The 22,513-nt window shown below is 48.4% G+C and overlaps 4 protein-coding genes across 4 annotated transcripts; 2 read left to right on the top strand and 2 right to left on the bottom strand.

Annotated features, from left to right (window-relative positions):
- Nucleotides 1-1,147: 1,147 nt before the first annotated feature.
- Nucleotides 1,148-3,232, top strand: H6S33_010246 (uncharacterized protein; the record flags this gene model as incomplete). Its single annotated transcript, XM_044841610.1, has 5 exons — nt 1,148-1,168; nt 1,219-1,507; nt 1,566-2,051; nt 2,115-2,598; nt 2,659-3,232. The coding sequence occupies 5 exons, from the start codon at nt 1,148-1,150 to the stop codon at nt 3,230-3,232; spliced, it is 1,854 nt and encodes a 617-aa protein (XP_044697389.1).
- A 3,418-nt stretch (nt 3,233-6,650) lies between these two features.
- On the bottom strand, nt 6,651-8,937 carry H6S33_010245 (uncharacterized protein; the record flags this gene model as incomplete). The annotated part of the gene is made up of 2 exons (XM_044841609.1): nt 6,651-8,849; nt 8,905-8,937. The coding sequence occupies 2 exons, from the start codon at nt 8,935-8,937 to the stop codon at nt 6,651-6,653; spliced, it is 2,232 nt and encodes a 743-aa protein (XP_044697388.1).
- Nucleotides 8,938-10,499: 1,562 nt separating this feature from the next.
- H6S33_010244 (uncharacterized protein) lies at nt 10,500-12,555 on the bottom strand (the record flags this gene model as incomplete). Its single annotated transcript, XM_044841608.1, has 2 exons — nt 10,500-12,270; nt 12,329-12,555. The coding sequence occupies 2 exons, from the start codon at nt 12,553-12,555 to the stop codon at nt 10,500-10,502; spliced, it is 1,998 nt and encodes a 665-aa protein (XP_044697387.1).
- A 6,920-nt stretch (nt 12,556-19,475) lies between these two features.
- On the top strand, nt 19,476-20,018 carry H6S33_010243 (uncharacterized protein; the record flags this gene model as incomplete). The annotated part of the gene is made up of 6 exons (XM_044841607.1): nt 19,476-19,485; nt 19,534-19,538; nt 19,618-19,629; nt 19,717-19,760; nt 19,847-19,895; nt 19,953-20,018. Coding segments are annotated over 6 exons (186 nt in total), but the record flags the coding sequence as incomplete, so codon positions are not given.
- Between the last annotated feature and the right edge of the window lie 2,495 nt (nt 20,019-22,513).

The raw sequence follows: 22,513 nt of genomic DNA, 5'->3' as shown, positions 1-22,513 counted from the left end.
TAATCCATGGTCGATATAGGTATTATAGCTAGAGGAATGCTGTGGTCTTTTGTGTTGGTGGTGTGACTCATGCTCGTGGATGATATAAGTCTCTCGACATTCGTGAATATGCGGATCGACCTCGAGCACTCGATGTTGAGATATGTGCTGAGGGATTTAGCAAAACCGAGAGATGTTGACTAGAGCGAGGTTTATGTATCCAGGCTCGAGACTTCAAGGAGGCGCCTGTGCTGTAGATCTCGTCATTGGGATGGTAATCACACAATCACGACGTTAACTAGGATGGCTATTGCATGTACTCGTGGGGACTGATGAGCTTTGGTCCCCATGTCTTTTACCAAGTTTGAGACTTGCACTCGCACTCGCACGTGCTTACTTTGATATGCTATGCAGAGAGCTTCCACGCACAGCTGCAGCGGATGGAGTGCTTAGTCAATTTTGAGTCAGCGCCGGGGAGGTGTGAATAAGGTGGTATATCTATGGCAGTACTGGATACGTATACGTACGTGACGGTGACAGGCTGGCCCTAAGCGATAGGTATAAAGGACGTCAAGTTTGGTCCTTGCATGATATCAGCGATTAATTAATTGGAAGATAAACATCCTTACCGTACTGATTCCAGAGAACGTACAAATACCTACCAACCTAAGCTTGCCTGTACTTCTACTTGGCCAAGTACCACTGCTCAGTAATGTATATCTACATCCAGCACTGGATGTCCGCATGTACCCCGATATCCAATGCTCCCTGTCAATTGGCCCAATTGCTAAAGCCGTACCAGAAGCTAATATTTGCAGTCCCGGGCTAGCGAGCATACAGTTAGAGCCAGCCAGCAAAGAGCCTTCTTGGCGCCAAGTATTAGTAGCAGTGTCAATGATCACTGCACCACCAATCTGGACCTGCACAGCGTTCGAGTAGAGACATTACTTGCATCTAATTAGTTGACTGCTAGATAGAGACCAAGAACACCTCACCTCCAATTGCCGCGATAGAGAGAGTGCGAGAGAGACGGTATTATATATATACACAGTCTACAGGCGCGCGATTACTAAGAACCTTCCCTGGCAACGCCCAACGCTCCAAAACCCTCGAGTCTTCTCTACGTCATCGCTCACCACACACACAGTCATACACAGATAACCTCACCATGTTCAAGAAGAAGCCCAATGTACTTCCTAATACTAATCCTAACTACATAAGCCTAACTAACATCCGCAGATCAAACCGTCCGCGCCCCTGCGCTCCTCCGACCGCCGCAAGATCGCAAACCAGCTCATCCAAGATTTCAACCTCACCTCCGACGGCGGTAGCGCTGAAGTCACCGCACTGCGCAATCGCCTCCTTCCCGAGAACTGCCTGAGCGCGAAATTCACGACTACGGCTGGCCCGGACCTGGCCACGGTCGCGGGAACGGTCTATGTAGGCGTGCACCCGGAGGATGGTGGGGGGAAGGGCGAGCAGAGGCCGCTGTGGGTTAGGGCTGGTGACGAGGAGATGTTTCCTACCGGTATACCCTGCATATATGTCGGCGGTATTTATTTTTGCTAACGCGGGCCGGTGACTAGTTTACACGCTATGGAAGAACCCGACGCTGCTGCCACTGCTGCACACCCACTCGCCGGTTTTCGAGAAGCTACAGACGGGTGCGGACTTGATGATCCCGGGGCTTATTGGGCCTCCGTTCCCGGCGGGCGCAAAGAAGGGGAAATTGGTTGGTATTGCGACGAGCGAGAGCCCGACGGTGGCAGTGGCGGTGGGCGTATGTGATGTGGATGTGTGTGGGCTAAGTAAGGTTGATGGGGAGAGGGGCCGTGCGGTCAGAATTGTGCATTGGGTCGGCGACGAGATCTTCAACTACGGCGGGTATCCGGGGTTCGTGCCGGAGAGTGTTGAGATGCCTGTGGCCGCCGGAGATGTTGACGTCGAGGAGGCTGCGGAGGAGCTGGGCGGGGTATCGCTGGAGGGGTATGATGGGGAGGAGAAAGAGAAAGAAAAGGGGAAGGGGAAGACGGAGGAGGGTGGGGAGGGGATCAGAGAGTTGAGCACGGGAGGTTCGTTATATCATTGACCCTAGTTCTCCAGGAGCAAAAATCTAACAGCTTTTCCACCAATAGAGATCGATGGTGCCTTCCGCTCCGCAACCCTCTACGGCCTCCACCAGTACTTTGAAACCGGCGAGTTCACAAACGTCGAGCTTCCAATAAGCTCCTCACAGTTCATCTCAACCCTCGTTCTCCCCTTCCTGCCCCCCGCATCCCACTTCCCGCCCCACAATCTGCTGCAGACCTCCGTACATCCCTCACTAAACATCAAAAAGACCAGCCACAAGAACGCGGCAAAGTTCTTCAAGCAGCTGGAAAAGGACCAGCTCATCAAGACCAAGACGCGGAACGGCGGAGAAGTCGTGGTCATGGATATCAACTGGGACCACCCGGAGGCAAAGACATTCAAGCCCTACAAGCTCCCTGAGGCGCCAAAAGAAGACAAGAAGGGTCCCGATGCCGCTTCTGTTGCCAGGAATGAGGGCCTGATAAAGGTCGTGGAGCTTTACAGGCCCAATGGCAAGGCAATAAATATATTCTCCGCTGTGGGCGCCGGGTAAGACTCCCCCCATCCACTAACTCACTCGTAAAAAAAGGTCGCTAACGCCCTCCATAGAACCAAAGACTATTACACCCCTGCTGAAGTAAAAGCCATCGTCACCAAATACCTAGAACAAGAGTCCCTCACGAACCCACAAAACAAGCGCCTTGTCCGCCTCGACCCAACCCTCAGCGCCGCCCTCCTCGACGACCGCAACGCCGCCGACGCCGAGCCACTCCGCACTGGCCAAATCAAGCGCGACACCCTCGGCGAAAAACTCATCAAGGCCTGCCTCCCCTACTACATCGTCCATAAGCCCGGCACCGCCGACACCGACGCCAAGCCCAAGGCCGGCGCGGCGCCCAAGATCCAGATACTGCTGGAGAAGCGGCAGGGGAAGAAGACGGTGACGCGCGTGTCGGGCGTTGAGCCATTTGGCATTGATCCGCGCGTCATGGCGGAGGAGCTGCAGAAGACGTGTGCGGGGAGCGCGAGCGTGGCGCTGTTGCATGGGTGCAGTCCGAGGAACCCGGTGATGGAGGTGACGGTGCAGGGGCCGCAGAAGAAGGCGGTGGAGGAGTATTTGGGGAGGAGAGGGGTAGGCGCGAGGTTTATAGGGGTGAAGGATACGACGGGGGGGAAGAAGTAGTTTTTGGTGGTCTGGTGGGGGATTGGTGGGGGATTGGAGGAATCAAAGTAGTTATATCCATGTCTTTTGTCTTTTGTATTGACGAGTGGTATGTGTATTTTTGGTGTTTTCCATCGGGAATGGAACCGAGTTTGGATGAGATGCATAAAGGGGAAATACATGTAGCAATCCGTCATCCAATTGTGACCCGCAAACAGACAAACATGTGCCGGTAATCACTTCTTCACTTCTTTACGCTAGTTATCAGCGGCTACACCGGATGTCCGCTGGAAGCTTGAGGTCTAGGTATTCATCTAGGCCAGCCGATCCGCTCGCGGAACCATCTTCCATGCAACTGTCTGATATCCATTTGTGTAAAGAGGGACTAGCAGCTGGCCATGAAGTCTACCTCATAGCTGTCTTTCAGAGCTTATAACTCTACATCTCTTGCGGTTGTTATTGGCAATAATCAGAAACCAATACGTTAGATATATTCACGAACGATCACTCGGTCACCCAGAGATGTAGATACAGGCCTAGAGATTACGCGATTAGCTGGGGTTCAGAGTATTCCTTGTCTGCGACCTTTTGTTTTGGTCGTGTTTAGGCTTGGATATGGGTTTTGCGGGCATGGAGGCGTGTCGGCGTAGGGAGTGTTCTGCGAGTGATATTTTGTGATTGTATTGTATTATACGATAATTTATTAATTGTATGCGATTTTACTGTTAAACTGAGTTTTTAGATACAGATTCCGAGGGTAGGGACAGTCGTTATACTACCCTGGCACCGCGTGTTGGCTTTAACTCCAGAGGGCGAAGACGGAGAGCGGTAGTAGTGTAAGGTATTCCGTGCCGTGGGGATCTGGGGTAGACCTATCTAAAGAACTCGCACATTGCACTCACAGGTAGTATTAATCCCAGAAGAAAATTTATGCCGAGAGGGCGTGTTTTGTCGGTTTGTGGCTTCCTCCTTTTTGGTCTCGCTGGTCTGCATGGCGGGCGAGCTTGATCTGGTATATCGACCTCTGTATATATATATATAGACGGTTGACGTTGGTATATATACGTGTAGGTAGTGGGGTAGTGGGCGTAATGTTGGCTCTTGCTGTAAATAGTAGCGGTGGTGCCGGTGATGTCTTGTCGTATGTCAAGCTGCCCAGTGCAGTGGTGGTTTGTCGAACCAGAATCATGGACGGCTACGCCAAACGTCCAACAGGAAGACGCCAAGACCGGGCCGGTCCAGCCAATTGACCAATGCCATCTGTAGATAGGGCCACATACCGGCGGTCGAGGTCTAGGTTTGTATGCGGAGGTTTATAAGTTTAACAGGTCGTCTCTCGACTAGATACATTGCTCGTGCAAGATATGATAATGACCGAGGTTCCAATCCGTAAACACGGCCCCCAGCGCATGCGCGGAGAAACCAGCTCACCACAAACCCTCGACTGCCGCCATAAAGAGCCTCATGCACCTATAAACTGTAGCAAAACATTCCTTAATTTAGCGTGCAGTCACCGGCGAATTAATGGTGTGCCCGATCCGGATCCGTTATATAGAATATGTTGAATGGGCATTCCAAACACAGACGTATCCAGCCATGAGAGCTTAAGCTTTGTATCCGTACGTGCTCTGCGTTTCTGATCACCCTTTTAAACTACATGCATATTATAAGGCATCGCCGAGTGTCCCTTTGGTGCCATCTAGCCTGGCTAGTGCTAGCACTGGCACTAGTTGACCCCTGTCCTCGCACCAACAAAGCTTTCATCCCCAGAAATCCCAAAAAAACCAGACCCTCTTACTGTCATCGCTTAAAGAAAGTCATACGTTCAGTATCTACAATATCTGGTTGCCATGCAAACCACTCAACCCCCCAAACACTACACCACCACCACCACCACCACCACCACCAAAATTACCGCCCCACCACCACAACCAAAAATTAAAAAAGATGGAGATGAGTTCGGTACCCAGGATTCCCACATGGTCACCCACTGCAGTACTAACTAGGCGATATGATGATTATATATGGCAGAGCGGACGGGATGCCTAGCTTTCATCATTCTATGACCGAACACGTTGGTAATGATCGATTTGTGGCTTTTATCTTTTGAGAAGAGGGCGGCCGCGGAGCGTAATATTGTTCACCAACCGAGCGCTAGATATTATAGTTCCGGATCCGTTTTCGGGGTGGATGGGTGTGCTTGGGTTTATAGGTATCCGCCAAGTTCATGCTGGTCCTGGCGTATCTAGACTAGAATGGTGGGAGGGTGGTTACGATACGCTGGTCTATACTTACGGAGGGAGGTGGGAGAGACTAGGACAGTAAAGTTCTTAAGACGACCTTTATGTACATGGTATGGGTATTAGAGGTTGATGGGCACCATAAAAAAAATGCTAGCTGCGGTTCCTTCTAGTAGTCTAGTAACAAATAACTACAGTGACAGAAATGTGGGTGGGATTACTACCGTAGTCTTTGGCAATGCCATAAAACTACCGCATACTTCGTTAAAATACGGGGATAAAGCGGCATTCTCGCACAATCCCGTTTTACCCCCATTTCTAATAGTGTAGTAGATCAATTAAAAAAAAAAAAAATACTGTAGTAGATATTTTCCAAAACCAAAGGCTAGATACCCCTAGAATCTCTTAACTACCCGAAAGTGGCGGGCCCTCGTGTCCAAGATAAGAAGTCACCGGTGCCAAAAACGAACCTTCGTTGACAGCGTGCGTTCGCCACCGACTAGATAATCACTACTCTCGACGCTGCACCAGAATCACATGAAATCACTCGCCTCGCCACCCTGCCATCGAGAACCCGGAAGCAAAGAGAGGGTGTATAAAAGTAATATATAATGTATCGACACAGGGTGCCAAGGTAATTTTAACATAGAAATAAACTCCCTCCTCTTTGTTCTCCCTCCCCCTCCCCCTTATTCTCACTCACTCATTCTCTTTTATGTGTGTATCTATGCAACCACCACTAAGATTATAATACCCACCATCCCCACCATCCACACCACCCTCCCCGCCTACAACACACCTACCACCACCACCACCACCACACCGCCAGATTTGATAACTTACAGACGAATACTCCACACCACCACCACTACAGCTCGGCCGATATCCAATGAAGCGCCCCAAGAAAAAAAAAAGATAATAAAAAGGATGGAAGAAACTAGAAAGAGGAACAGACGAAAAAAGGGGAATCCAGTTCATCATTCATCGCCAGACCACGCTACTCATTCCTGCTCCAGATTGACAGACAAGACAGACAAACAGACAGGTATCTAAGTAAGAGGAGGGCCGCTTGAGGAAGCAAAAAAAAATCGTAAGTAGTTAACAAGAAGTGGAAAATAACAAAGAAATTAGGAGAATAAAAGTGCAGTGTACATATCGGAACCCCGATTTTTTTTTCACGACAAAATAACCATCTTGCCTTATCCGCCATTCGTAAACTTGGGCACTGGAGGTATGGCCTCCACTTTTGATGATCCCTTCCTCACTCTCGATATCGCAGGCATCGACCCCTGATGCTTCAAAGCCGCAGCAGTGGCAGAGGCGCTACTAGAACCCGCCGCTGAGCTAGATATAACCCTTCTCCTTCCGCTCAGGCTTGATTTCGGGGCCTTTTTAGGGATTGGGATGTCGGGCAAGACCGGTTCTGCCCCCTGCTGCTGTGCTTGCTCATCCGTATTTTCCACAATAGTCATTCCTGCTGTTTTTGCCATAAAACTACCACCGATGCTACCTGCATTGGCGAGGGGCGAGAGAGGCGCGGCGTGATCATCATCTACTTCGGTTTTGTCCCCTTCGTCAGTCTCGTCGGACATCATCGAGGGGGACATTGCTGATTCGCGCGCTGACATGACGCTGACCCTGGAGACGGCCGTGCCATTGACGGGCGGTATCCGTTTTCGGTGTGACGCAGATTGTTGGTTGGCTGCCTCAATTGTAATTTCGAGTTCTCGGCGAGCTCTTTCGAGTTGGTCTTCAAGGTTGCTAACCTTCTTCTGGAGATGTTCCTGGCGCTTCAGCTTCTGCAGTTCTTTACTATCCTCACTGCGGCCCCCGAATACGGAGAAAACACTGCTCTTCTTTTTAGGGAGAATTCTCGCATCCTCAAAGTCACCACCGTTAGCTCTGGATGACGATGGAATTGGGGGAGGTGGTCCCATTGCACCAGTTTTCGGTGTGATAGGCTTAGACGTGCTCATTCTTCTGTTGAAGCTTCCTTGAGGGCTCATGTACTTGGAATCTACGCTGTATCTGTGCAGGGTACCATGTTCATCAACGTAGGACTCACGACCCTCGCAAAAGCTCTGTGCCATTCCTGTCATGCTGGCGTCGACCCCAATCGACGGTGTCCTGGTTGATCTTTTCTTCCTTCTAACCTTTGAATTGTTTCTGGCCAATGGACTACTCTGCTGATCAGTGCTGAAGGCCCTTCCAATTTGGTCGTGTTCTACCCTGATAGGCCCCAGTGATGAAGCACTGTTTTTAGCCCTGCCTTGAGCTCCCATGACTGCTGCAGCATTCCCAGCGTATCCTTGTAATGCACCCATTCTTTTGAATTCTTCGTAGGCCAGCAATCCCTTGATTTTCCGTTCCCTTAGCTCCTTCTTCTGCTGCTCTCTTTCCTCATGGAAACGTTTCTGTCGATCCCAGGACTCCTTGATACCTTTGACAAACTTGAAGGGGTTGAAGGGGATCAACGAAGCCATTCCACCAAACGTAAATGACCCATCATTATTATGATTGCCCGCTGCCGCCGCCGCCATAGCCTCGGCCCCAGGTTTCTCTGTTCCACTACCACCAAAACTAAAAACATTCGATTCTCCTCCTATGCCGTTTGGCATATCATCAGTCCGTGGTGGTGGTGATGAGGATGGAAGCTTCCCGATAATCTCTACTGGCGGGACGACACTAGCGCGATTCCTCATGCTCCCTTCCTTGAATCTGCTGACAACCGTGCCTGTCGTTGATGTTGAATTTACGCGTGTTGCCTTTGTCCTCGGTGGAGACGTCTTCCGCATTGGCAATGGGGGGGACGAATCCATTGGGGGACGCTGACTTGATGAAGCCTTCCTCTTCCCAGAACCCGGTTCCGGCTCAAGGTAGGGCTCGTCCTCCTCCGTTTCTGAAGCTTCATCATCGTGGGGAGGGATATACGCTGAGTCCCCGTTGCCAGTATCGGGTTTCCGCTTCTTTCTCGGCTGAGGGGGCTTTTTTTCATTATCGGGCCGTAACTTTGATCTAGATTCGTTGAAAAATATATCTTCACCGTCATCGTCATCGTTATCGTTATCATCGTCCTCGTCCTCGTTGCTAATGGCATTGATACGATCCATGAAACTTTCGCTTGCCCCAGTCCTCCGGCTGCCACGGGTGATAACTGGCGCTGTGTTTGTGCCAACAGTCGACGATTCTTTCCGCTTCGCATAGCTCTCCCTCCCCCGTTGCCTCAGTGCCTCCCTTCGCATCTCCATTCCGCGATCGTCGTCTTCGTCTGTTGATGATTCGTCGACGTGGTTGTTGTTGATGTTGTTGTTATTGTTGTTGTCGTCGATGTCTGGATGGGAGCTGGCGTCTTTGCTGCTAGAAGAGTCGATCCTCTCTCTTAGCGTATCACGAAGGACCTGTGTTGTTAGCACCCCTTCTCCTTCGTCTTCCTTGATCCGGGAAGAGAAATACCTTCTGTGGTGTCGACAGCATCGTTTCCGCCATCGTTGTAAAGTGGCAAAAGGGATGCCGGGCTGAGGTGGAGGTAAGGGTTGTTGCGCTTGTAGTTGAAACTCGCGTCTGCAGCGTTCCCTTGGGGAGTTGCTGTGCCTTAGCTTACTCACGTCACAGGCAGGCACCTATCGGAGAATCTCGCTGATAATTCGTTGACGTGCAGATTGGGGGGGGAGATGAGTCAACGCGGGGGGACAGAGTAGAGTTAGTTTAAAGAGGCTTGACTTCCTTTTCCTGTTCAGATGGATGTAGCAGCAGGTAGCGAGAGGCAGCGGCAAGGATCGCTTTAGGGGGCACGTCTAATGAATCGATGAGCAGAGATGAGTACGTGAGGATATGGGGGGGGGGAAGGGGGAGGATCGATGTTATCCGGAATTCTCCTCAGGCACGCGCTACTAACTAATCGAACGCAAATAGAGGAGTTCTACAATTTACTTCAGCACGGGGAGAGAAGGGAACAGAAATCACTTGAAGGTTTTCACCGAGAGACATGGAGCAAAATAACCTTCTATTTGTGGCTACCTTAAGGGAAGTGCACGTAACCACAGCAACCAATCAAACATCACGCGCAATGTTCAAACAACACCACGATCGATCTCCAAGAGGCTGCAAACAAATAAAAACGTTTACTATAGTTGAATATATTAAAGCTTGTGAGAACCAGAAACTATGTAATTAATATGCAATTTGCAATTTCCAAAATCGATATCCACACAAAAAGGCAATCCGAAAGAGTAACTAGGAAATTCACAAAACGAGCATCATGTACATACTAAGTCAAAAGGAACAAGTTGTCACTACATACGTACACTTGTAGTACTACATGTAGTGATATAGTAACCGGCAACAGATAACAACAAAAAAGGTCCGTTATTGAAACAGTCATCAAAAAATTCGCAGATAGAAACAAAAATCAAAACTCCTCCGTTGGGTCCGCCGTTATTCAATTTTTCAATAAAGGGAGAATAACATATGTAAATACTAAAACAATATAAAGTTGCGAGGCAAATATGAGGTACGCTAAAAAAAACTATTCTCTCAAAATACCCGCTCCCAGAAGAAAAATGAAAAAAGGTGAATTTGTAAAAGAGCCAGCCGCCAATGTGACAGAACAAATGAAATATAAAGAATGGGATGATTTTTGTTGTGACAACCCAATAAGGGGATCAAAGATTGTTTCTTTTGGGAGGGGTGATGTCCCACTGTGGATGTCGGATTCCTCCGCCCAACCGAGAGAGGAGAAAAAGTTGATTTTTGTCGTTTTCCATCTGTACAATAACCAAAACTCTTGCCTGAAAAGAAGAGGAAAAACTTTGTAGGAAATAACCAGACCAGATATAACAAACCAGAAAAACAACGGGATATCAAACAAATAAAAAGATAAGCAAACACCCGAAGAAGACAGTCCAAAGGAAATCGATATAAAACAAAAAATTCAATAAGTTTCGATATTATCGATGATATACGAATTTCCACCACAAACGTAACCGCTAAATTCCCGGAAATAAACAAAAATACAATTCGCACACAAATAATTACCATGATCGTATAATTTAATCTTCGCCAGGGAGTCTTCGCACAATCTCAACACCATCCGCGCGACGGTAGCTCATCTTCAGCTTACCAAGGTCATAAGCATCGTCATCAGCTTCGGTAGGAATTTGAGCGTAAGATGGCTCACTTCCATACACCGCAGAGTTGGTGGAAGGCCGTGCATGGTTCTGCATGGATCCCTCGACGTGTGCGTTGTTGAAGACCCGTCCCCATGGTCTCTTGGTACCCCTGTCGTCCGGCTTGGTGCTGGACGAGTTTTGCCATGTATCGCTTGAAGGTGTGGGTGGAGAAGGATACTTCTGTTCCGGGTAGTATGATGGGAACTGGTTTGGATTGGGCGGTGCTGGGGGCTGAGCCATGTGTGGTGGTGGTGGTGGTGCCCTCTGTTGCTGTATTGCTCCGTTCTGGGATGGGTAAATGCCCGGAGATTGCAAAGCAGGTGGAGCTGACGAGTTTGGTGTTGTGGGTTGGTTGCTCCTCCATTTGGGCTCCAAAGCAGGAAGACGGAGAGGTGGTAGATTGTTTGATACTGAAGATGGTGGGGCCTGTGATTGGGGCTGGTAGTGCTGAGGAGGTGGTGCTTGGTAAGGCTGTTGTTGTTGCTGTTGTTGTTGGTGGTGGCCGTATCCATTCTCCATGTATGAAGGTCCAACAGAAGGTGTGTTGGGCCTGTACTGTTGTTGGTGGTAGACGGGGTCTGAATCCCTTCGGCTGTTGCGGTAATCTATAGATTCGCGTCTTACATTGTGACCGTTGGGCTGCTGCATCTGCTGACCTTGCATGGAAATAGAGTTCTCCCTAGATTGGTATGCAGAGGGTGGTGGACCATACGCACTCTGCTGCGGGCGTGGAGATGGTGCCAAGTGAGGAGATGGGTGATGCTGGGCAACAGGCGCATGAGGCTGCGAGTACGGACGTCCAATTTGCCCATAGATCTCCTGTGAAGGATGCTGTGGCGGTGCAGGCGGTGCATGAGAATGGGCGCCGAACGACAAGTGGTGATTGGCACTCTGTTGTGGAGGTCCAGAAGGAGGTCCAAACTGTGAACGGTTCTGGCTGGGAGTCACGTATCCGTTATCGTATCTCTGTGGCTGAGCAATCTGCTCAGACACCACTGAAGAGACCGAGGCGTCAGAGCCACTTCTTCCCCTTCCTCCAATGGAATTTGTCCTTTGCATTGGGTGTGGCGTTGGCTGGTGGTACTGTGGATCATGTTGGGGCCTGATTGATTCATTCATATTGTACTGATCAGGTGTCGCTCCTCTTCTAGCAGCCCTTAACATTGCAGTCTCATCCATGCGGTCCTCGCTATCTCTGCCCTGTCTGTCACTTCTCCGTCTCATCCTCACATCACGACGAATGCGAACACGGCAGCCCTGTTCAGCTACAATCCTGGACAAAGCAGTACTTTCAGCCAAACCAGGAAACTTTTTGGCAGAGAAAACAGTGAAGGGCTTAGATTTAACATCCAGTCTGTGGGTGGCCCATTCCCTTGGCTCCAGCGAATCCGACGGAATCGGGAAAATTTCGTCTTTCGTCTCTTCGTAAAGAGCAAATCTAAGCCTGTATTTTCCTTCATGGCGAACAGACAAATCCGGGAAGATGAAATATCCCGCTGGGTTGGGACGATCCAGATAGGCCATTCCAGAAACTGGGACACCAGTGAGAACTGGAGCAGGTGCCGGTGCCGGCATCCCTCTTCCTTGTGCAATCGGTCTGGCCTGTTCAAGAGTTGCGAAAAGGAAGAAGTTGGAGTTATGCGAAAATGTCCTAAATTGCTGTCAGACAAAAGATTATAATATTTTGAAAACTTTCGGTCACAACTTACACATCAGTCTTCTCTGTGCCCTGGAATAATCTAAGCTCAACAACTGGTGGTGGATCGACTGGTCGACGATCCGCATGAGACTTTGCTCCCATTCCACAAGCCCTTGCTCTCTCGGGCTGCTGGAGCACCTGCATGCGATACTCCAATCTACTACCATCTTGTAGCGTCCTATGGAAGACGGCAACGGTCTCTGGAACCTCTAGGAGGCTGAGAGGTTTGGCGCTCATGTTGAAAAAAAAGGATGTTTGGAAATCTTTAAACGAATGTACTAATTACGAGTCAAACTAAGCTGATTTGGAGCACAATAGTAAGTATGTAGACTCTTCAAAAGAGCAAAAGACTAAAGGCCGTGGAGGCGAATCCGACAAGCTTAGAGCGAACGGATTAAATATAAATGAATCCTGAGGCATATGATTTTATATAAATGGGTAGTAGTTCAAGAGATTGGACCTGAGAGACGCCATGACTTTTCAAGGAGATGAGGAAGCACGCAAGCACATATATATGCAACACACACCTTGTATCAGTTATCTTTGCCACAAAAAACAACCCAGTTGTTATTGTGATTTAATTTTCTTTTGTTTCTATCGAGAGTTGCACACCCTTTTTAGTAACCCTTGCTGGATGATCGGTCACCTGCTGTTCGGTTCACGATAGAGTCGACAAAAGCCTTTATTCGAATAAGCGTTAAACGGCGTCAGTGATAAGGCGAGCTGCTTTGCTGGCGTCAATGGGCCGTCGAAGGGTGAGGTGAATTCGTATGTGATATGGTGTTGATATTCACGAACTTAACCCTCGTCGCATATTCCGTAGGAACGAAGAAAGGAATATTGGAGAGGGGGGGGGGGATGGGAGGAAGTAAAAGGGAGGAGGAGGGAGGAGGGAGTGAAGTGAAGTGAGGGTTCGCCGGCAAAGATGGACGGTAGGTGTAAGTAGATTTAGAAGGGGGAAAGGGGAGTAGATCAAGGCGGTTGGGACCGAGCTAGTATGGACCAGGAGGTCTGGTGCACAACACGGTAACGGAATATGATGAGGGTGGAGCAGGCATGTATGGGTGTATGTAGGGTGTGCGCGGAGGTGTGGAGGGAACTACCAAAGTGGTATGGAGGGATATGGATTGGGAGTATGGTTATGTGCAACCAGTAGGCAGTTCAGATCTGTGAAATCTGACCGACTTACTGCGCCAGAATTTGTGTTGGGGTGGGTCTGGATATTGGATAGGGAAGAAAATTGATCCATTCCTTTCACCTGCTTTTTGAAAATGTACCTACTTTGGGTCATAGAACAGTTTGAATTTTGTGTGTACCTACTCTAGGTGCGGGCTTATGTACTTCTACGGCCCACGAGCTTTGAATTGTTGGTTCTATCTAAAGTACAATACCTACATGTAGTCTTCTCTAGGTACTCGATAACCTATGGCAGAAGTTATGATGCTCAGGATACTGCCTCTTCTGTTCTTGCTGCTACTCACTGCTGCCTCTGCAGGTTCTTCTTCTGCTGCGAAGGTCTACCGCTGGTGATGAACCAATCTTGTCACACACACCCAATTCCAACACACCTCTACATCTCCATATCGAAAAGTAGTGTACCACATTTTAGACACACACACACCCCTACTCTACGAGTCTACACACTCTCTTTCACAAGCAGCACACACACCCAAGTGCTTGTCCCCGCCGCTTGTCCACAAGAACCCCAATTATCCTCCCAGACTGCCTCGCACCACACCGCTAGCGAGGATGCCATCCAACACTGGCTCCCACACCAAGATCCTGGTCCCGGAGCGTGGGATGGGAACCGACACCTGAATACCATTGGCTCTTGGCGGCCCGGGTGTTTTTTAGCAGTGTGCTTCTCGGAGGGAAGGGGGTTGGCTTGCTCTATCCGTCGTTCCTTCCCTGTCAGCTCTGACCCGTTTTCCCTGCACTCGTTGCCCGGCTGAGCGAAGGCGTACTTCCTCATAATTTCAAGATTCGTTTCTTTGCTTTTGTCCCTGTTGTGTTTTTGAGTCCAGACCCTTTATTGACGTATGTCGAGAAACGGAGGAGGCCCTTTGTTACGTCTTCAAAAAGAGCTCGTATGTCCTAATTCTCCCGTATCTCTCATTCTGTCTACATCATGATACTTACTCCCCCCTACCTACGTGTGCTAGGTAAAGTAGACCAGGTACCAGTCTGGATACTTTCAACATCTCCCTCAACAGGAGAGAACTCTATGGGTACATGTTGTATCAGCACGTACCATGTAGAATATGTGCCTTCGACCCTTTTTGCTCAAGCTTTGCTGCAATGCATACTTGTAACGGACGTGTGGCCGTGTGCTTGGGTCGGGCTGGAAAGGAGCACAAATCCATACAGGATGGGTGATAATCAGGCAAGCCCGGCTTTCGTTTCTTCGCCCCTCCCTCCCTAGGACAAAAGAAGCAAAGATTTTCCTTCCAATCATAGAAACACACACAGTAGTCCTCGGTTCTGGTTCGCGCTGCTCTCGGTTCTGTCAAAACGAAGGAAGCGTTACCAGCAGCTGGCGGGTTTCCTTTAACCTTTGTGCTGGGAATTTTCCTCCTGCCTGTTTGGTTAACCACGATTCGAAGCAACGATATCTGCATTAAAGCCCGCAACCGGCATCGCTCGCTTTAGAGGTCGACTTTTCCAGGTGGGACGACTATTGGAATAAAATAAAGAATTGGACACCAATAAAAAATAAAAATAAAAAATGTGCGGTGAACAAATGAGACTAGCAAAGGAAGTAAAAAAAACACGTCAGGAACACCGCCTACCACACCGGCAGTTTTCGCCCGAGACCTTATTTCCTCATCACCATCCTTCGAGACTTAATGCGGGAACACCATTCCCCGTTAAAACAACCGGGCCTTCCCAGGGAAGACCCACTCTTGCCCAGCTTCCGATAAATCGAAATTTCCTACACCACCCCGCATGGTCTTGGCAACAGACCCGTAACCGAAGTTGTGACTTAAAGGTCGCTTCGGGGTCTCCCTGCGCGCTGGGTGAAGATGAAACAAACGGACATCGATAGATTATTTACCGCCATGATAAAATAGATTAAAGACGGCGCGACAAGGAGGCGCTGACTCTCCCTTCGCTTCCACCAAGATGCGCTCAATATCCGCAGTCTGAATTAATAGGATAATTTCATTTATTACAGAAAACAAAATTGATTTGTGATGGGCCAAGGCATCATATGGCCTGGTCGGTGGGAAGTGGTTACGTATCTTTTCGGGCAAGATCTCTAGAGTATTTATCTCGCGATGATCGCAAGGCAAGTCCATGGAGCGGGGTCTCCAGAGTTCGGAGGAAACACGTTCAACTCGTTTCTGGTAGATCCTTTCTGGTCAGGTATCGGCCCAGGGACATCAAAGGATTATCAACGGTGTAGCGGGAATACCAAGAAATACCCTTAGACATATTTCTCTGACCCAGAAGTCGTAACAACATACCACTGGTAGGTATTAAACAACCTACTGGCAGGACTCTCTGGATCCCTTACTTCTGAAAGCTTATTATCTGCTCAAGTATCAAAATAGCCCGTAGAGTACGTGCCCGCCAGGCAGGTCTCGCGTGAACAGACATCGGCACTAAAACCAACGGTCCAGAGGTCTCATATTCGGCTACGTCTGTATCCGAGCGTTATGATTTTCATGCCTTGCTAGAGTACATAGTTAGCAAACGGGCAGATATCTAACTTTACGTGCTCTTTTATCGAACCATATGATATAGATTGACCGCTCGAGCCCCGCATCAGAGGGAAACAAAATTACCTAGGTACTGCATCTCGCTACTAGGACGAAAATCTGGAAGAAAATCGAGTTGGCTGCTTGTTAGATCAATCATTAATCTTCGCTCAAAAGCACTCAATCAATGACAGCAATCTACCCCAGTATAAATCCTCGTGTAGGTACAATAACATGGTCTCGGCCTGTGAGGCCCAAAAGTGATGGGACAGGATTTAACAACGCCCAGCTGGTAACGTTATTTGTTTATTTGTTTTTGTCCGTTCCTATTCCTGGGGTTATTCATGTCTATCTCCACCACATTTTGTCCTCACACCTTACTCCGCATGCCTAAACGAGAGATTCTAAGACAAGAATCTTCTTTCTTATTTGGTACGCTGGAACATGGTACGAGATATTTGTTCTGTTCTTTAGGGCTTTGTCAGTTCAACTATTACTCTAGATGTGGTGGCAGTGTTAATAGGTTGGTTGTGGACCGTGACCTGAGAGTTGAAGCTGGGCAAGACGGGAGCTCCTTCTAGAATTTGGTAATGAGTATCTCGGTATCATAAATAAGGGCATATCGCCCAGACATCTCTCGGTCAGTGTTTCGGATTCGCGGTCAACCTTTCCCGGCTCTAGAACTCGGGGTTTCTCTCAGGAATCGCCGCTAGTCACCAGGTATGACTCGAGTTTTCATACCGCAAAATCTTGAAGACTCATTCCTCACTTTACCATTAAAAGAGCGACTAGGTATATCTAGTTCTATCTTGACGTGACGTACAAGATCGGCCGGTAAACCGAAGCACTGCAAGGGACTGGAGCCCACGTATTTTATTTTTATTTTTCTATTCTAAAGAGGGAAAAAAGATCTTGGATTTTCCTCCTGCACTTTTAAATCATCACATCATTCACATGTGTGCCGCAGACTTTTTAGCTCCGCAGCTGTTGGGGTCACTGACGCAGTTTCACTCCCATGCATGTCGGGATTTTGGGATATTCTAGAGGTTATCTAGCGTGCATACACATCTGCGTGTGCACCGGTACTTGGAATTCAGGAGGCTAAGCTACGGGAATGAGCCTCATGAGTGGCTGCATCTGTAACCAATTATCGTGCCAGGTATAACCCAGGAGCAAGTGGTTTTCCAGAACAGAAAAAAAAGGTCAGAAGAATTTTCTCAAGCAGGAATTACCGATGTGTTGGTTTTTTTTTTCTCTCACGCTCTTCCCTGGCATGACGTGAAAGGTCTACTCTCCATGTACCGGTAATATTGATATATGTAGGCATGCCAGCAGATGACTTTGGACGGACGGCTAATCATCCATACATGATACATACGCAACGGCATTTCGGCGCATTTCCCGGTTTCTGGAGCTTTAAGCTTTTCTTTCTTTCTGCTTCCCCCGTTCATGCCATCATGCATTATCCACGCTGTTTCTGCCAGTGACCGACGGCATGTACTCTATCTCAGAGAGAGTACATGAGTAGAGTAGATGGACTACAGCCTTTTTCTGGCTAACTTCCTCGAGGCCTCTACATATCCAAGGCAAGTCTCCGTTTCCACCGTAATGTTTCAATAATAGCACTATCCATACCGTAAGCACTTTTATCAGATCAGATTTCACTTCCAGGAGATGCAGAAATCCCTGGTCAGATGAGACCTGATCTACAAGTAGTCGACGATACAAGATCGATGTGCACACGGGAATGGCGCACAGATGTTAGATGTTACGACGTCCGCTCTTGACAACAACGACGTTGATTGCATTTCCGGGAACCGGTTCCACAATCATTTCTCTTTAGGCATTAGAGTATAAAAGGATACTTTGATCCTTGACGCTTTTTTCCCCCTTCCAATTTGATACTGCTGTGGTACGGCAGTTTTGAAATGCACATATACTGTTGGGACCGTCCAGAGTAGAGCAGTTACCGTGAGAATTCTGCCTGTCAAATCAATCAAACACCAACATCAAACATCAAACGACATGAAAGCAACAGCATCTTGACCAGGTACATGCATTCTACCCTATGAATGGTGATATAAAAAAAGCTCTTCTCCTGCTCCTCCTCGAGTTACAGAGAGAGTAGATGAGGGGGGAGGCAGGTGCAATTCGGGCCTCTTGCCCTAACCATCCCATTTACGGGTAAGACGCGGGGCATAAGACCCACTTAAGGGGGAAGTTCCCGCTGCACGGGTGTGGATTTCCAGGCTAACCGTCATTCCCGACCCTGCTCTTCCAACCCCACCTTGTCCATGTCGCACAGTTCAGGGATCCCGCGAAGCCCGCGCGCCAGATCTTTAAGCGAGCCCTAACACCTCTTTGGTAGGCACCTTGCCGTCTTGGGGCTAAAGTCAGAGCTAGCTGAGACATGCATATCCAACCAGGGACTAGGTTGGCCAAGACCACCCGTGGGACGTCGATTGATGCGATTTGCAGGACAGAAAGGCTTCATGCAAGACATCGAGCGTCGCAGGATGTCTTCTGTCGGTCGGTGGGAAGAGAGGTAGGACGGCGGTACATACTCTACCATACCTTACCATTATCCAATCTAAAAGTGCCTGGATAGGTACTCTGAAGTCTAAAATGTACTCTACTCTACCTAGGTACAGCCATTGGCACTGACCTTGAAATTTGCACTGCGGCTGACGCAGTCATGTGATTTTGCACTGTCAATGACCGGTTTGTAGACGAATTTGGAGAGCCTCGGAGACACGCGCAAGGTCTGATAGAAGAGCAAGGCGCTTAGTCGGCAAAGGTCTGTGATTTCCTGTGCGACTTGGACAGCCTTCCCAAGTAGTAATTCCCAATATCAATTTAGACTTACTTGAGTTGTTGCACTCAAACAGAAGGATTAGCGCGATATAGTGCCTATGGCCTCATGTGAGAATTCAATCAGCACTCAAGTGTCTAAGGATACGAGAATCAATAGTACTGCACATTTACTGCAGGCTGCTAATTAAAAATCTTGGTTCACATATGGATTTTTGAGCGCATTGTGGTTGACGCGCACGGCGCGTAATTAGAGCAATTAGTGCACTGATATTCTGCAGCTCTGGGGATTTACACTTCCCACAGAAACTACAATAACTCTATAAACAGGGCGGCGGAGAAATTCTAGAGCTTATTCTCCCTTACATGCCGCTCCGGGACTCATAACTTTTCTCAGATTTCCACCTAATAATACATACCACAACTTATATGTGGAAGAGAGAGGCAATTTTTATTTTTTATTTTTTCTTAGTCGGATAGCCGCTCACGGTCTGGACCACGTGGAAGTTGTTGGATATCTAGCCTGCCTTGCTCCGGTGGGTGAGAGCAATTAGTTCTTCGCGGTAGTTTTCGCGGTTATCATTGGGTTCGATCCCAAGTGGCAAGATCATAGGTTAAATCCTTGTCGATCATTGATCATTGATCATGGACTATGGTTCGGTCGGTCGTGGGATTTGTACCAGTGTGTGGTAATGATATTCAGAACTAGTAAGAAACCTAGTCTATGTACTAACCAAATGCTCTTAAATGGCTACCTTACGGTCGCCAATCTCATCTACTGGCGTAGGTACAAATATTTGTGACTCCATCCAATCCTTTTTTCCCACGCTGGGGAAATAAATCTCTCGCTGTGGTTTTGGGATCAAGTTAACTAATTAGCAATAAGCTTTTAAATTTGTTTCCCGAGGGAGGGAGGTATATTCATGCTTCGTACGTGTTTTCACCCTCGTGTTTCCCGATGTTGAAGTGACGGGATTTAGAGTTCCGGCTCTGTTTTGATTAACTTTGCGATTAAGCAATCAATCTGACAGCATGTCCTTACCCGTCCGGCCATGGTTTGGGACTGTGAGTTGCACTCTAAAGTGTGGAGTTCGAGTTCTGACTCCTCCACGTTTCGGGAAGGGGATGTTACTCTGTACGCAGTTTTGCCCTGATGTGTGGTCGGGGCACCTTGATTCGCGCAGTATAGTACGTTTCTATTCCCTTTCAAAATAACTGTTGACTGTGGTAGTTACGATATTTTCGTAGTTCTAATTTTTCTTTTCTTTTTCTTTTCTTTTCTTTTTCTTTCCGTTGCCCACTGATATTGTTCAGGCTGTATGGAATATCCCTATCTCTACGTACAGTATCGTGCTCTGCTGAAGATTTTCTCGTGTCTACCTGTGTAGTTGCCGGCGCAGAGGACCATTTTCAGGATCTACCCGCGCACCGTAATACAACATCTATCATAAAAGAGCTTCTTCCCCAGTCTCAGAGCAATAAACTCATAATTCTCCAGGTAACCCGGGGCCGGGATCCGCCCAGGACATGACAGATCAGTGATCCTTGAGGATCACCACCCGCCACATTCAGGCTAGCAAGCAATAATTGCCGGTCCGCTGGTACCTATGTATGTACTGACTGTTTACTCGGGTAACCGTATTTTCCTCATGCTCCGTTGGGACCAACGGCTTTGCAGTAGACGTGCAGCTAGCAGCTGCAGCTTGCTAAACTGGGGATCTGCGAAGCCTGGCATGGGAAAATTGAGGGAAACCCTTTTGGAGATTTCCGATGAATCCATGGAAGGACCTTGAGCTTTTAACCGTGGTGCCTGCGCGGAACGTTCCGTGGGGGTTTACTGATACTCTACATTGAGAATCGAGCGCCCCCCCCCCCCCCCTTTCCCACTTAGGTGGGGAAGGTTCATGTGCTCAATCAGCGGACTTTTTTTAGTTTTATTTTTATTTTTAATTTTTAATTTTTGGGGGAGGTTCGATGAGATATCAGCTTTGAGGATGATCGATTTTCTATTAGTTATTAGGAACGATGAGATCCGGAGGAGGCGCATGAGGATTACTATTGGAGCTGGGATGGTATGATACAAGAAACTGCGATATACCCTTAGCGAATGATCGGGATACACTGCGGTATCTGAATAATTATCGTATGACTTTTCAAATTCAGGCACGGCAGCATCTTCCGACTAAAGATGTTTCGAAGGCCGAGTTGATGTTGAGGATATCGAATCTCTGATTGATAGAGAAATGCTCTCCTACATACTCTTACACTTGTTTACACTTCACTTTACTTACCGCAACTTACTACTACACTATTGGGAGGGAGAGGAAAATAGAGTGGAGCTCGAGTTCCACAACTGTACGCCGATAGTTGCTGCCGAATTAAATGCAGATCATATATACCGTGACCCTGGACAAGCATACAAGAGTACATACATACAATCTACCGGATCCTTGTATTTCCTTTTTGGCTGCTGGAGCACTTATCTACTCGCACACAACCGGCACTTCTCACAAAAGAAGAAAAAGGAAGCTCGCCTGCAAATAAACTCACTGGAAATCCTAAACCACACAGAAAAGGGGGTGGGTTTGGATCCTTAAGGGCTTCATGTTAACGCACGCGCGCAAATATCAAGGTATGGCCCGTAGGTATACATCTCTCCGAGCCTTTGCCGCGCCCCACATGGGTCATCTTGGTATCTATAGGAACGCCACTGCAGGTGTAAATCTCTTTTTTCAATTTAAAAATAAATATTCCGCGCCTCGGGCAGAGAAGAGAGAACGATATATAATTGGTAAGTAAATACGTAACCCTGAGTTTATTTGGGCCTTACCTGCAGCGAAACTGTACTGTGCGGTAGGTCAGTTCCAATAGCAGAAATTTACCCGCCCCCTCCCTTCCCCGACTGGTGCATTTCGGCCCACAAGGCGATTGGGAGGAGCAGGAGCTGCTGGTTTACCGCCGGAACGGGGCCCGGTTTATTTTCTCTTAATAAACAGGAATTCATGTTCCGCCATACGTAGGCTTACCTGTTTGGTGGGATAATGTCTATCGCCTCCTCTTCTATCTGACTATCCGGCAGCCTTGCTCGCTCGATTGGAAGTAGCCTGCTGGTAGGTAGGTAAGCTTTCCCAGCGGGTCTCGGAGCAGCAGACAGCTGGTAGGAAACGTGGCGCGAGATGGTGGACAAGGCTGTTAGATGTGGGGAGGGTGTACGTTCACCGCGGCCGTGGATGATCATGATGATGACGGTAATAGTGCTGGCGGTGTTGTGGTTGTCGGGATTGCAATTGATACGATCGTCAGCATCATTGATACGAGTGATATCATATGGTAATATATATCGCTGTTATGGATCTCGCCGGGTCGGGTTCATGTGAGATCACTCGCGCCATATGTGTAGGCAAGTCAATCCACTGCAACGCAGGATCACGGAAAGGCGGGTGGTCATTGGCCCCAGATATGTATTACTGACCTGCCCGCCCGCGCGTAGGTACTGCACGCGGTGATGAAGTCGACATTGTACCTACATGTATACTTAACATGCACGAACCATTATGTAAATGTCGGGGTGCTCCCGTCATTCCGGGCTGTGAGGTGGTTCTCTATCATATCACTATCTCTATACATTGGCCGGATTGATATTTAGGGGGTGTCAATGTGCGTATGGTCGGTTTTATAACTCA

The sequence above is a fragment of the Morchella sextelata genome, assembly GCF_020137385.1.
Source record: "Morchella sextelata strain SCLS chromosome Unknown scls_4, whole genome shotgun sequence".
NCBI classification, from domain to species: Eukaryota; Fungi; Ascomycota; class Pezizomycetes; order Pezizales; family Morchellaceae; genus Morchella; species Morchella sextelata.
Note: the sequence above shows the minus strand (reverse complement) of the source record. Positions and strands in the feature narration are given on the sequence as shown.